Raw genomic sequence first — 15826 nt, forward strand, 5'->3', positions numbered from 1 at the left:
TTTAGAGTCTCAACACAAGAACACTGGCAGAGTCATGGTCTCCAGCTTTCCTTTTTCCCCAGCAGTTCTTCAGTGTGTTATACAGGTCTGTGCACACACATCTAAGACATGTTCTATTTTATTTCCAAAGTCTCTGTCACCTCCAACCACTACACTGCAAAACTGGCTGTTTTATTTAATACACCTGGCTCTTGAAACAGAAATACAAATAGGAGCATGTTATTGCACTGACCAGCATTTTCTCCAGTTTTTAATTACATGATCCTTAATTTGACATTTCAATGAAAAACCTTTAGTTTTAACTGAATGTTTTTCTAGTGTGCAGGAATGGAGTGGGAAGGGAAAGGAAAAGCACAGGAGTAAGCTTTTCCCCACAGTCATACCATGCTTTTTCACACTGCAGAACCTGTCATCTGACACTAACTCACCTCAACCTAGAGACACATCACTGGGCTACAACCCACTGACACTGTGGCCTTCCTGTGTGTTTCTGGTAAAACAGCTAAAAGCATTTTGTGTCAAAAATGTGTCCATCTGTATGAAGAAAAGGCAAAAAATGAACTAAAATGTGTCAGTTATGAACATACCACTTAGCTCTTGTCGATTTGCTCGGGTACTGTCAAGCTGAGACCAAAGCTGCCTCATTTCTTCTTGGGACTGAACCTTGAGTTGCTCATGCTTGACCTGAAGCTGGTCCAGCTACAAAAAAACACGTTAAAAGCAAAAAAACCCCATCCCACCACAACTTGTTAAACAATTTTGTTCTCAGGGCTTATTTTACACTCAAGAGACACTTCTGTCAGAACTAAGTGGAAACAGTGACAACACCACTCTCAGCTCCTGACAGTATCAGAGATGCTGAGTAGCAGCATCTCTTAACTCTTACACCCACTCCTCTGAGAGGGAAGAATTTGTTCCTGATGCCATAAGTATCTCCACTGGCAAAAAAGTGAGGCATTAGCCAGATAAAAACAAAATGTGAGAACCATAAAATTAGGAATATAAATATGGATGAAGAGATGGCACCAAATGGCACAAAGGCATCTGCATTCCAAAGGTTTTGAACCCCTATGGAAACTCCCAGAGTATTGACCTGCTTCATGATGCATTTTGCTTTTGCAGTAACATCCCTAAATACAAACAGGTCACCCAAATGATATGTATATGATCTACTTTTTGTAACATAAAGAGAAATCAACTACTCTAAACTACTAAAGAAATGTAACTTACCTCCTTCTGAAGATCCTCTTCTTTTTCTTGGCTTTTCATCTTTATGTCTTCTAGGAGTTGATTATGTTCAGCCTGCAGCTGTTCTTGTAACTTTGTGATGGCTAACTGGTGTTGCCTCTCCAATTCTATACATTTCACTAAAATCAAAAAACAGTTCTGTTACTCCCTCATCTCAGTTAATGAATAACCTGTACAATTTCTGTGCAACAAAAATAGAAATGTATTGTCTCTAGCTTAAGCAATAGATATCAGGGAATCACAGAAATGCTTGACAGTAAAGTATTTGCAAGTCAAATATTTCCATGCACTGCTTTGTTGTTCTCTGCATCCCACACTGTTAGTTAGCTAAGAGACAACCAATTGTTCCATTAAGCCTTAACTATCCACAAGCCAAATGCAATTTTTTGCTAGACAAAGCTTCTTTTAATATTAACCACAATTTTTATTAACTCAGCAACTGTCAGAACAGGTTTTCAGATGGGAGCAAATCAGCACTTCCCTTTAATATTCACCTTGCATCTCATACTCTGTGCAAGTTGAAATGCAACAATGCTATCTAGGTTTTAAACCATTTCTCATTTACAACCATGTCTAGACAGTCTCATGCCATTGTCCCAGTTTTTAAATAAGGCTACATAAATACAGCTTGTATTTGCTTTTATACATGCTGTAAAATCAATGTCTCTGTTCAATAAAACAGCTGCCTCCCAGAGCATGATACTTACTTTTAGATTGTACATTCTCAACAGAAAGAAGCCCCAGCTCTGCTCTGACTTTTTCCAGATCCATTTCCAGAGATTTCTGCAGTGCAATCATCTCAGCCTGATGTTTGTCACACAGCTCCTCACACACCTTTTGTAAACGTCTATCAGACTCTAACTCCCAGTCTCTTTTGAGGGTCTAAGAGAGTAAAACATGCATTATATTAAAGCAAACACGTTTAGGAAATTAATGATTTTTATTCTCCATTTATTTGTCCTTTGCAATAGATCTGTAGCAGATCTGGGACTTGTACCAGCTCTTGCTTTCTGAAAGCACCTTTCTTTTTTTCTTGTATAAAGAACAGAATTTGTACCTCTAATGCCTGGACATGTGTCTCTTCCATTTCCAATTCTATTTTCTTTCTCTGGTCAACTGTGAAATAAAACACTTATTAATAAAAGTTTACATAAAATAGTGTTAAATGGTAAGTAGAAATATGAATGAGATTACAGTTTTCAACATCAAACTCAGGACTTAAATGGGCAGGCATAGAGCAGAGTAAGATGCTGGGTTCTAGCCACACCTGCTGTTATGTTACATCCCACTATTTCACTTTCATTTTAGAAAAGAAGCATTCTAGAACTTAGAAAGCTGCAACAACAATTCAGAAAGTAAAGTTCCATTTAATTAGTAAAGGCTGCTTAAGTCTTCAGAGAACATGATACTAAAAAGTAACTATATAAATGAATATTGATGTCATTTTAACATTTCACTGCACATCACTATGAGAACAGAATCTCCAGAGAGACAGAAGGAGTAACATGCAGCAGTAGCAGGTAGGAAACTTCAAAATTTCTTCTACAAATGTCTAGTAAAAAAGACTCCATCTATGCCACTATCTGCTCAGTTATCACTGACACCAACAGATTCTTCCTTTCCAGCTCCTCCTTGGATTAATTCCAGCTTCTTGTTTGGCCCCTTTTTTTGATTTGAAGGAACCTTGTAAAAGCCTATCAGCCACGTTGACTAGGCTTATTTATAATATTTAATAGTTTATAATATGAAACCATTATTAAAAGCCTTTCCATGGGAAAGAAAAACTTAAACTGTTATTAAGTTAGACTGGTAAAACACAATTTAACAGCATTGCTATCAAGAACTGCATCTTGACCTCCTCCTGCTCCCAGATCCCAGCACTGACTGTGCTGTCAGTTCACTGCACTAATGGTGGTAACAAATGGTTTCCTACTTTTAGGTCAAAAAGAGACACTCCTAAAAGAAAGTTTTCTTTCTCTTAGAGAAGGACAACTAGAGGAATGGTTTCTAAGCCTTACTGCAGAGCTCAGAAGGGTGTGATGAGAGTGCAGAGTCTGGCTAGAGGCCTGCACTTAGCAGTGTTCCCCATGGATCCATCTGAATGCAAGGAAAAAATTCTTTACTGTGAGGGTGACAGAGCCCCATAACTGGCTGCCCAGAGAGGCTGTGGAGCCTTTTCCTCTGCAGATATCCCAAACATGCCTGGACACAATCCTGTGCAAATTGCTCTCAGTAAACTTGCTCTAGTAGGGGGTTTGATGATCTCCAGAGAGCCCTTCCAGCCCAACCAGCCAGTGATTCTGTATTCTTCAGTGAGGGGCTGCAAGATTCACCTGTCTCCAGAAAGTCCTCAAGATCTGCCATACAGGTCAAAAATGCTCTGACCTGAAAAGAGGGAAACTTCCCAAGGAATGCTAAGAGCATCCTCAGCAGGCCTTCAGTACTATGAGGTGCAATTGCCTCTTGCTTATGCCAAAACAGAGTCTTACATGAAGTGCATCTCCAAGGACACCCAGCTACAGGTCACTGAGCCTTTCAGCCCCTTCCCAACTCCTTCCTAACACTGACAGGCTAAGCCAGGAAGCCCTCCCATATCTTCTCACAAAGATAACAGAGTGCTGACTTAGGGCAAGAAAAACCCTGACAAAACAAAAGGGATAAGAGCTCTACTCCCTGCACTGAACAAGTTCTTTATGAGAACTTGGTTTAAAGCCTCCTGAAAGAAAGCAGTTCAGTTTAGCACTAATTTACAGATGAATAACAACTAAACTCAGGTCTGCACAGCTTCATTTTCATATATAAAACATGCACTCTTGCCCATATTAGAGGTAACACCAGCTGTCACTCACAGGCCAGCTCTACACCAAGACAGGAACCTGTGCAGGAAGAAAACACTTATTCCCCAGCTTTAATACCTAGCTCCTGCTGATACTTGGACTTAAGGTCATCTTTTTCCTTCAGCCACTGCTCTTTGATCCTCTCCCACTCCAGCTGGTGGCGGCTCTGCAGAATGGCGATCTCCTGAGCACGTTTGTCATTGAGCATCTCCCGCAGCTCCACCAGGGCAGTCTCCTTCTCTTTCCTCAGGTTGGACTGTGTAAGCTCCAGCTGAGAGGTGTGCAGATTGTTTAAGGTCAGGCGTAAAGCTTCCAGTTCAAGGCTGTGCAGTGTCTGCAGTGGAGTAAAAAAGGGTTTCTCCCTCCCCTCTAATGAAATGTGCTTGCTTTTTCAGCACCAGTTCCAGTTTTCACTGTTAAACACATCTAAGTTTTGCCTTTCTGTACTTGGAGATGGATTCTTTGTGGCAAGGAGCCTTAAAGAAACCCTCAAAATAAGCTGCTATAATGATATTTGGATGTTTTCAGTGCATTGGAAAAGGCTTTCCTTACCTGCTTCTTAATTTCCTACACAATATCCTCTATCTGCTTCCTCACATCAAAGTAGAATACAAGCTCACCCCAGCCGTTCACTGTCTATTGAAAGAATTCCTTACGTTTGCTGCTGTTGCTAATTTGTTAACAAAGTAAAGTTCTAAGTGATATTGGAGAAGTAGAAATAAAATTCATCACTCCTCAATTCTTAAGTGAACTACCCAGTGTACCAACAGGTTGTAATTAGACTTAACACTTAACATTTCCCATTTCCACTTTGCACTTAGTAGAAATGTTCAAAAACCCAGGAAACATACAGAAGTAAAAGTCAGGTTTTCACACTGTAGCATTCCTAATTATTAATAGTGGGATAATTAAAAAGTGGGAGGGGTTTACATCCTTTATAAAATTAACTTGTTAAACTTGCCAAGACAAAAAAATACAAAGCAGTTTTTTCTCTCTTAAAATCATCAATTTAAATATCCAGTTTTCTTCAGAATGAACATGAAAATAGAATTAATGTTAAAAACATATATTAAAATATATATTAAATATAATATAAAGTGAGGATTCTGGAGAACTCCTCTAAAATATATCTACTAACAGCCACCAAGAGAACACTCCTTTTCCTTTGGTTGCAGCACCATGTGAAAGAGCATGTGTAATACCCACAAAAATTAAGGAGAAGGCTCCTTGATTTCTGTGTATGCTGGAGATCATCAAGTCAGCTAAGAACTATATTAATCACTGTGAGATTTTTTTGTTTTTACCTGGGATTGGAGCTGAGCTTGCTCCTGCTCTGCTCTGTGTGTGGCTGCCATTTGCTGCTGGAGTTCATCTAAAAGGTGCCTCTGTTCCTCCTTGAGCTCAGCACGGAGCTTCTCCATTTCCTCTGCGTGTTGAGCAGCCAGCTCAGAGATTTCCCGGTCGTGCTCCCGCTCATGAACCTGCAGAGAACACTCTGATGAAAAGCTTTCTTGAAAATTTGAGTGTTTGGCCCTAATTATGGAGCAAGAGTTCTCCCCCCCTCCTGGCCCCAAATCAAAAACATCAAATAAAACAATAAACAGAATTTTGCATCTCTAAAATGTTTACACTGCTCACATGACAATGCAAAATTACCTTATTTTTCCAAAATAAACCAAATTACAGCACATACCTTTTTTATTACAGCCATCTCTTCCTTTCTTATTTCTTCCAACTTCTGTTGCTCTTCCACTTTGTCTTTTATTTCAGCATTTAACTCTTTGATCTGCAAACAGGCATACAAACATTGGCAATGGCTACCTTAAGCATTCCAAAACCCCACAACTCCTGAGTTACCAAGGTTTCCTACCTGTCTCTCATGTGCCAAACTCACTTCAGTTAATTCAGCAAGGTGCTGAGTCTCCATCTGATCCATTTGTTCTTGGTAATGCTTCTCCAGCTTGGACTGAGCCTCCTGGGCAGCCTGACAGGACTTCTGCAAGCAAGCCTCAAGCTCCAAATGAGCCTTTTTTAACTGGGCAATTTCTTCAGTCAACTGGCTTTTTTCCTCACTGTATTCAGTAGACTTTTCCTTCATTTCAGCAGTTAGTTTATTAATTTCTTGGTTGCTGTGGTTTAACCTGTCCTCATAGCTCCGTCTTTCACACTCCTGTATTTCTTTGATGTTTTTTATTTCAGCATTAAGCTCATGGATGTTTCTCTCAAGGTCCTCAATGATGCTAGCATTCTCTGCTAGTGCTTTTTCTGCTTTCAACAGATCCTCCTCCACATTGGATAGTCTCTCTCTTAAGGCTGTTTTTTCCTTCAACAAAAGCATTAAATTTTGTTCTTTATTATTGATTTCAGCTTTGAGCAACTCCAGTTCTTTTAGCAATGTCTCTTCAGATACGGTTTTCTCACTCAACAGCTCTGCTATTCTCTGGTTTTCAGCCTTCTGAGCATCAAGCTGGCTTTGCATCCCATCCCTTTGACTTTGCAAAGCTGCCAGCTCACAGCCAAGAAGAGCCTGCACTTGGCTTGTCACGGAATCAGGAGCTGTTTGCTGCTCCTGAGCATCTCTCACTAAGTGCTCCTGAGTTTGCAGCTGCATCACCAACATGTCTCTTTCCTCCTGGAGCTCCTTCACCATTTCTAACCAGATAGAGGGGTTGGACACTTGTGTTAGGGATGGCTGCCCTCCATCCTCACCCTGCTGCTTTAGTAGAAGCATGTGTTTATTTTCAAGTTCTTTCTCCTTCTCCATTTTTTGAAGTTCTTTTTCACAAGGGATCTGCGCTTCATGTTCTTCCTCCAGTTTTGCATGCCTATGAGAGAGCTCAGACATGGCTTCTTCCCAATTTCCAACAGCTCCTTGGGTGTCCTGATAAGGCATTTCCATGGCTGACTGCTGATGGAGCAGCTCAGCTGGCTTCAGATGTCTCTCTGCCAAACACATCATCTCATCATCCTCTGTGTCACCGTGGTCTCCAATTTGGTTTTGCTGCAGGGAGCCCTCTGACACACATGAAACAAAGGCCTCTGCTCTCACCTCTGCCTCTTCAGAAAGGTCTTGAGCCAAGCCACTAAGACACGTTCCCTCCTCAAGGCTACAGTTGAAGGAAGAAGACACAAAATCTCTGCTGGGTTCTAGGAGCACACTGCTGTCTAACCCATACATACTGCATCTGCCCTCCTCAATGGCATGGCCCTCCAAAGAGCTGGACCCATAGGAGTACTCGGGAGTTTCTGTGGCAACGAGGTATTTAGCCAATATACCTTCATCAGCACTGAGAAGCCCCAGCTCTGACAAGGGTTCTTCAGACAGGTTCTCCCCTTCACCACTTCCATGATCCCTTGTGATCTCCCAATTCCTTGTTTCTTCCAACTGATCCCTTGAGGAGTCAGACTGGAACTCCACTTCTGGCTGATACACTGGCTCATCTCTGCCTTCCAGCTGGCATGCTCTGTCCCACATCTCCTCCAGATCCACTCCCTGCAGCTGACACTTCCCTGATAAAATCTGCTTTTCCCTCAATTCCAGTAACTTTTTATTGGAGACAATCTCCCCATCGTGATTTTGCCTTACATCTATGCATTTTTTAGCCTCATAAAGCTGCTTTTCATTTAATTCCTGGATGTAGGAATTCAGCTTCTGAATCTCTTCATTCAAGGACTGTTTTTCTTTTTTATATCGCTGGGCTTCCTTCACTTGCTCTTCTGCAGAAGAAAGTTGATACTTAAGGCCATCAATTACATCCTTGTATTTCATCTCCATTTCAGATTTTTCCCTCTGAAAGTCTTCCCATTGGTTTTCAAGTTTCTTCCTCAAATTTTCTTTACTCATTTCAGATTCTCGAAGCCTTACATTTAAGTCAATTATTATGCCATTCAAATTCTGAATGTTTTCTTCAGAATTCAAAGTACAGAGTTCTTTCTTGAACTGTTCAAGTTCATTTTTATATTTTAAAATAATTTCTTTTTCATAGATCTGCTTGGCTTCTGCAATCTCTCTTCTGTGGCACTTCTCCAGCTCATTCCTCAAGTTATCCAACTGTCTGCAAATATCCTTCTCATGACTGATTCTCAGTTCTTCAATATGTTGCTGTTCTTTCACTTTGGATAAAGCAATTTCTTTTTTTAATTCTGTTATTTCTGAGTCCCGGAGAGAAAGTGTGTGCTGTAGTACAGACAAGCCAGATCTTTCTGATGTCAGTAGATCCTGAAGACTTTTAATAAATTGTTCTTTTTCATCTATGCTTTTGTGTAGCTTTTGCATTGTATCTTTCATATCCTCTTCCATTTGGGCAAGCAGATTTTCTTTATCTTTGGTATTCTTAAAAATAAAACATTACATATAAAATATACCATGATTTCTTTTCCTTAAGCCTCATGTTTTTAATTTGTATTCAGAAATAACAACATTTAAGTTTAAGGTTACTATTTATGGCACTACTACTTACACTCTTAAAGGAAACCAGACAACAAGCTGTTTGATTAATGTATGGTAGTCATCACAATCCCCATAAATTTATTTCTACATAAAAAGACTTTCTTCATGAATATGTCACTATAGCAAATTCAAGTTACTACCAAATTTGAAATAATTAAAAAAAAAAAAAAAATATGTTTTTACCTTTTGAGAAGACTCCAGCTGTACCTGCAGGTCACGTGCTTTCTCACGGAGACTCTCCAAGTGCGCATTCTGCTCTCTGAGACGGTCCTGAAACAAGGACATTTGCTGCTGGGCTTCTAATCCTTCCTTTTGCCTGAGACTTTTACTCCTCAGTAGCTCAGTAACCTGGACACATAAAAGGCACTCACAGTCAGGAGAAAGTTTGTATCCAAACAACTCATACACAAGACTCACTGTAAGCAATTGCATTTACAGATTTACCCTAAATCTTTCATTCTCAAGGAATAAAAATCATCCTAAAAAGGCAGACAACACTCGCCATGTTTTAGATACTATTACTCACTGAAAAGATGCCAATGTTAGATAATTCATCCCTGTGGTGGCTTTTCTAACATGATAAACCTATAAATCTAGCATAATAAATCATACTGAACTCCTCCAATAGAAAACAGAACTCCCAATGGACTGGACATGCCATTAAGAGGACAATGAGCAAAACCAGTCTTCCCTGTAAAGAAGAAGACTTTAATGCTCATTACTCAAGGTTGGTTTCTTCTTCTCCACATCCTTTCAAATGAAAGGAAAACATTTCTCCCATCAGGATAATATGTTTTATTTAATATATTTTTCTCAGTATGTTGCTAAAACCAAGGAAGAATACGTAAGGCAGTATTAGTGCTTTCATCTGATATCAAAGTTGACATCCTTCCACAATGGGCATCATCTCACTAGACTTAGTTAGAATATGCCTGAAATGCTATTGAGGCTTGATCCCTGTCTTTCCATGGCTTATGGTGCAAATCCCAAACACCTGTTGAGTAGCCTTCACTTTTACCACATTTTGCTATTGCAACCACAACTGTAGATAGAAAGCAGTATTTTTTGTTATTTTACTAAATTTCATTTAGCAGACCTTTTTCAGGCCAGAAGCAACGCCATTAAGATAATTGCTGGACTAAAAAGTCTTGGTTTTTATTTTTAAAAATTTTAAATGCCCCTTCCCTTTCTATCCAGACTCGAAGATCCTGCAAACCTGAAACAGTTACTATACAGAAACATTTCTCTTTGGCATATACTACAAAGCTCCAAGGACAACAAATACATATGTTCAGAGAGAACAGCCATTGGAATACTGAGTGTCACCAAGAAAGAATAAAGCACTTTCAAAAACACATTTTAAAGCAGAGAAAGGCTGCAGTATGTGTCATTATCCAGGGATTAGATCCATGATCAACCTGTTGCAGGTTCCTACGTGTCAGAGAGGCTGCTTGAACAGTGTCATTTGAAATTTCTTTCTTTGAGCCAAGTCACATGACCTCAGCACAGCAAGTTTCTGTCTAACAGCTGAGATGTTCCAGTTGCCCAAGCAGAAACTCACAGATTTCTCTGGCAAAAGACAAATGATCACGTGGCAGGCCCAAATTATATAGCAACAGTTGTGCACAGGCCACAAACCACTTGTGGCAGGACATTCCCCCACCACAGAAGGGCTTATCTGTTCAGCCTATCAGCTGGTGCAAGAGCTCAGGGCATCTTCCCCCTCACAAGAATTTGCTAATTGGTGAAATATTTCAGGCCAGACATCTGTCTGGTAGTGAGATATTTCTGGCACCATGGAGGTGGCATTCCCAGCTGACAATAAACATCTTGCTTTGGGAGAGAGGTTGAAGGAAGCTAAGTTTGAATTTCTGACTGACAGACACTTAACACTTCACAAACTATAAAAACTACACCAAATTTTCACAAGGCAGAAGTCTTCTGCACATGCTGTGGAAATGTGTGGGGCCTTCCCCAAAGCTGGGATGCCACTTTGTGGTCACTCTCTTGGGGGTTGAGGGAAAGCAATCTGTGTACCTCCTCATCAGTTCAGTGATAAGTTACATTGACTCCTAATCTATAGTATTGTTTGTTAGCTATAATATAGGTAGCTTTATGTTCTGCACTGTTTTATGTCATCTTCTAGTAGTTGTTTTAACCTGTTTAAGGCCATTTGTCTGTTAATCTTCTGCCTACTCAGTAAATAACTCAATTTATGATAAACCTGATCTGCAGTTCTTAAGAACTCATGAGCCAGGGCTGTTTAGGTGTGCCTCACCTGAATTCAAGCTGCTGCCAAAAATCTGAACCTAAGGCAGGGCTTCCACTCAGCTCCTAACACGACTAACAACATTGTGCAAAATTCCCTAACAAGGGCTTAAGTGATGAACAAAGAAGTGCAATGACCTTCAAAACATTATGCAAGCAAGTGGAAAACAGGAGGATATTTCCAGGACTTCTCCATAGCAACCAGGAAAAAACCCTGCCTCGCCCTGAAACCATTTGCAGTGCTGTGCTACAAACTGAACTATGAGGAGCTACATGACCAGCTCAATGTTCTTACATTCACAGCCTAAAGTTGTTCTTGCAGTCTCTGTAAGGACATGCAAACTGCAGGAGAGGCACACCTGATGTAACTGGAGCTGTAAATCGTGGATCTGGCCAGCCACACGTGAAGCCTCCTCCTGTAGCTCATCGCGGTCTTGCTTGGCCTGTTGAAGGCAGGTTGTCAACTTCCTGATGATTTCATTCTGCTCCTGAACTGTGGTTTCCTACAGGGGTCAGACAAAGTGCACTTTTAACATGAAGATATTCTTAACATATTTGGAACCAAGTAGGTTTTGTTGAAGCAAAGCCATTACGGAGTTTGTAGTTACATTTCAGTTTTAACCAACTTGCACCAAAGAAATCTTTGTGTCCAAAGATGATGGCAGGCATGAAGGAAGAGGAGTCTTAAACTGATCTCAGAGATGACAAACCTCACCAAAAGTGATTTTAAAAACAAATTATGGGGTACCAGCAATGAAATGGGTATTTTTACTTCCAAATTTGTAGTTCTCATTGATGGAAAAAGCAATCAAGTCTTCAAAAAGGACATAATGAATATTTAGTACCCCCTAAATTATTTCCTATCTGCCTGCAATTCCCTTCAGCCTCGTGAGAGGAGGCTAATGAGATGGGATACATTAATCCTATTTTATGTTAATTACATTTATCTTTTCAATTTATTTCTCACCAACAGGAAATGTCTTTATTTCACCAATCCTAGAATGAGAAAAAGAAGACATACAGGGGAAAATAACTAGTCTTAGAAAGCACCTGGTAATAATTTATATAGAATTGCTAGAGAAAGGGAATGCAAAATAGTTTTTTAATATTCTGGAAGAGGATGCTGCTTTTTGCACTACACTAGCAAAGTGGAGTACTTCTCACTAAAAAAAACCAAGAGGTTTTTGAGTCTTGAGACCGAAATATTTTTAGGGTTAAAATAAGATATTATTATGCCATTACCCAGTTCTGTGAAACATACCTGGAGCTGCATGGAATCGTTGTGCTGGCTGAGCTGGTCCTGCAGCTCATCCATCTGCACAGTGAGTCTCTCCACTGCCTCCTGCTTCTCCAGCAGCTTGCTCTCCAGCTCAGCTATCCTGGCCTGACACACCTGAGCATCAGCCTCACTGTACTCTGCAGCAGAATTCATCCCAGCTTTCTGCATAAAGGAAACAGAAACGCAGTTATTCATTAAAACACCGTTTTGTGATTCATCTGAAAAGTTGTGAGGAAGGAAGCAGAATATTTCCAATTTAAACAAAGCCTTGGCATCCATCTGACTGGAAAGAGTCCACCCAAATGAGAAACAACAATGTAAAGCTCCTCAATTAAAATGAAATTTCTCTGGCTTCTTAGGAGCAACATTGTTACAATCATCACAGAGGATACAGTATCTTGTATTTTATTTTGAATACATTTTGTTTATATTGTATGAAACAATGAAAAATGAACCCATGTATCAATTGGAAGCATTGAAACATTCACAACTTCTCTGGGCACAGTCTATGATTTTACAAAACCCAATTTTCTCAGCAACCACTTTTCACAGCCAGTACATGTACATAGAGAAATGCCTGCTTTATACCATAAAATAGTGAAATCACATCAGTTTCATCATATTTGGTAACAACGGTCAATTAATCATTTTAGCAACCAATTATCAGTCTCCTTTCAGCTCTACCCAGCATCTTGTACTAAAGATACACCTCTTCACACTTACTTCAGTTGCATGATCATCCAGTGGCTCCCAGCTACATAAATCAGTGCTGCCCTGCTAAATGAACAAATGAAACAAACATGAAATCATAGCTATTTTAAATAAGAATAAGGAAAATCACAATTAGTTTGAAAGCATCTTAAGCATGAGCCAGAAAGGTCTGTGCTGTGAGAAACTGACTTTATGCTAAATTCAGCTGGTCTTACATGGTGAAAAGAACTAAACTGCAGAAAAACAAACGAACAAAAGTATTATAATGTCTACTTAAATTTAGGGCTAACCCTCAACACTGATTCAATGCTTGATCTTCTGCTATTTTAGCTGGCAAACACTTAAGTAATCTTCATTCTACTACTAAAAATTAGTAAACTGACAGGACATTAATTAACAAACATGCTAAAACCATTCAGGTAATCACAAAAGCAACTCCTTTTTCTGACACACAGATTTAACATAGTTTGATACCTTGAAGGAGGTTTCCCTCTCACTAAATTCACAACAAGACCAAGATGACTACGGCATTATTTGGAAAAGGCAGTCCACAGCTCTCCCTGCATTTTGAGTCTGCTTGAAGCAGTTCCCAATGATTACTGTCTCCCTGGAGGCACCCTCTCCAGGTAACCTAGAATTCCAGCTGCTTTACAAACCAGCTATTTTGAAAAAAGCTGTTTAGCAGCAGTAAGTGATTTTTTGTTTGTTTTTTTTCATTTAAGCTCACACAAATGCAGCAAGGACACTGCTACGGCTGAGTGACAAAACACTATGTTTTTCCTTGGTGTGTAGCTTCATAAAAGCCTTTGCAATGCTAACATTTTGTTGAAGATATCCTGAAAGCATCAGGGATACCCTCACAACAGAAAGCAGGATAACACACACAAATTTTATCCCCCATCATTGCAGGTTTGCAAACACTTTAGTTTGATGTTATTGTGGTATGTTGTGAAAACACAGCAACATCTGGAGAGATGCTTTTGGTGCAGAAGGCACAAAATTCTTTCCACAGAGAACATGACTACCTTTAGAGAGCCATCAGTACAGACATACCAAAAGACATCAGACACAAGCAAAGTCACACCTTAAATCTGTGGAAATAACATCTATGCTGGCTTTACAATGGCTGGAATAAATTATAGTTTCTCAGAAAACATTTAAGCATATTTGAGCCAGCCAAGTGATACAAAACCAAATGAATGCTGTGCAGTATAAGGTCCTGGCAGTTTTTAAGCTGTTGATCTCCCAGTCCAGATTTGCCATTTCACGAATTCACAGCCACATAACCGCAGGTCTGCCCAAAGAGAAGTCCATGGCAGCAAAAGGTGAAAAGCTTTAATTTAGGAGGCCAACAGCTCCCTGGCAATAACAGCTGCCCAGGCCATGTAATGTCTTACTAAATGAGATTACTCTGTTAGAGAGTGAACTTTTACAAGTGAAGATAACACCAGTTCACTTACCTCTCCTCTAGGAGCAGCTAGTGGCCAGTGCCCATGAGCTAACACTCAATAGAGTCAAACAACCACCTGCAACACTTGTTACCTGCAAATGGAGTGGAGCCAAGGCAAGAAATCCTAAAATTTACCTGTGCCTCTGTTGCTGCCTCTGGCAGGCTGGTGTCTTCAGCCTGAGCCTCTATGCCCTTCCCAGCATCTCTGGCTGCTACTGGGGGCTCTTCCTTCGGAAGCTCATGCGTGTGGACAGCCGAGCCCTTCCTCTTCGCCGCCTTTTTCTGCGACTGCGCGACGTCGCCCTTTGCTTTTCGCTGTCTGAAGTAAGCAAACTGTTCAGGAAAGATTGCAAGAGGTACAGGGAGAGGTAAGCAAGGAAAAAGTAGCAGGACCACAAGATTAACACAGTCATGGGTGACAGAGCTCCTGTCTTGATAAATTATATACATCTGCAGAAAAACTGCTTTATCTGCCCGGATAATTCACAACATACTGGATAACTGTGCCACTAAGCAACAAATCTCACACCAGTACTAAAGGCTCATTTCCACACAAGAATCAAAGTTTTACTCAGTGAAACTTGGTGTGTCAATAAGAATCCAGAATTACAGCAAGACAAATAAGTAAAGGAACGAGTTGTCAATATAGTAGAAGCATTAGGAAAAAATAATAATTGAGCAGTCTTTCTGCAAGACCAGCAAAAACAAGAACCCCCTTGTCATGGTGCCAGCACCAGCACACCCCTACAAATACATCTAAACAGGTCTTAGCCAGCCTAAGCTTTGAGATGAGGATTCACTTCCGTTAATTTTAATGCTCCTTCCCTGCCACCCCCTTAAGAGAACACAGCAAAACTTCTTCGCCAGAAAGCAGCCTCCAGTACATAAATAGAAAATCAATTAAGCCAGGTCATTTTAATTTCTTCTGTTGAAGAATCAGATGCTCTACTTTATCAGGCTATCACAGCTCTACAAAGCCCCAGAGACTCGTAAAGAATGTCACTGACAATTTATTACCCAACTCTCCCTAACACCCTAAACAGCTTAAAAAGGATTATTGTTATTTTCAACCCTACTATTGTGTTTAGGCAGCATTTCCAAGTAACATCTCCCACACAGCAGAAATCCAGACATCCTTCTGATAAGGGAAAAGATTTCAAGGTTAAAACCACAGGTTATCAAGTGCAGTGTTATATCCTTGTGATGAGACAAAACAGATAGTTAACTGATGACTGGATGTAAACATCACTGCCAAGTTCCACCTGCAACTCATACAAAAAGCCACTGCTTAACAGCCTGGTTTTCCTGCCCAACAGGCACCTTGCAGAAAAATCTTGTTCCATTCTTCTCATTCAGTTTGTGGAAAGGATCTAGTTCAGTCCCCTCTCCTTACAGGAACTTCTAGCTGGCAGCTTAGCTCCTCAACAGGTGCACAGTTCAACATCTGCCACACCCAGCAGCCTGTTTAAAAGGTACATTTGCAGAAAAACATCAATTTCTTACCAGCTGATCAAATTCTCATGTACAAAAAGCTTAATTTTTAAGATGACCTCCTGTAGTTTCTAGAGTTAGTAATACTGAAA

General features: G+C 40.2%; 1 protein-coding gene across 8 annotated transcripts in view; it reads right to left on the bottom strand.

Annotated features, from left to right (window-relative positions):
* PCNT (pericentrin) overlaps positions 1-15826 on the bottom strand; it is a 70166-nt gene that overhangs the window by 50506 nt on the left and 3834 nt on the right. For 5 of the 8 annotated variants that reach the window (XM_071434427.1, XM_071434424.1, XM_071434423.1 and 2 more), the window contains exons 2-14: positions 14379-14576; positions 12806-12859; positions 12065-12244; positions 11163-11306; positions 8719-8883; positions 5956-8418; positions 5779-5871; positions 5390-5566; positions 4164-4419; positions 2306-2364; positions 1956-2130; positions 1231-1367; positions 588-699 (exon numbers count right to left, since the gene is read on the bottom strand). In XM_071434427.1, coding sequence (XP_071290528.1) covers positions 588-699; positions 1231-1367; positions 1956-2130; positions 2306-2364; positions 4164-4419; positions 5390-5566; positions 5779-5871; positions 5956-8418; positions 8719-8883; positions 11163-11306; positions 12065-12244; positions 12806-12859; positions 14379-14576 — 4213 coding nt within the window. The remainder of the gene's footprint in view (positions 1-587; positions 700-1230; positions 1368-1955; positions 2131-2305; positions 2365-4163; positions 4420-5389; positions 5567-5778; positions 5872-5955; positions 8419-8718; positions 8884-11162; positions 11307-12064; positions 12245-12805; positions 12860-14378; positions 14577-15826) is intronic. The other 3 variants (XM_071434422.1, XM_071434421.1, XM_071434426.1) reach the window with 2 other exon arrangements.

The sequence above is a fragment of the Agelaius tricolor genome, unplaced genomic scaffold, assembly GCF_023055355.1.
Source record: "Agelaius tricolor isolate 1412-34295 unplaced genomic scaffold, bAgeTri1.0.p SCAF_10, whole genome shotgun sequence".
In the NCBI taxonomy this organism is placed as follows: Eukaryota; Metazoa; Chordata; class Aves; order Passeriformes; family Icteridae; genus Agelaius; species Agelaius tricolor.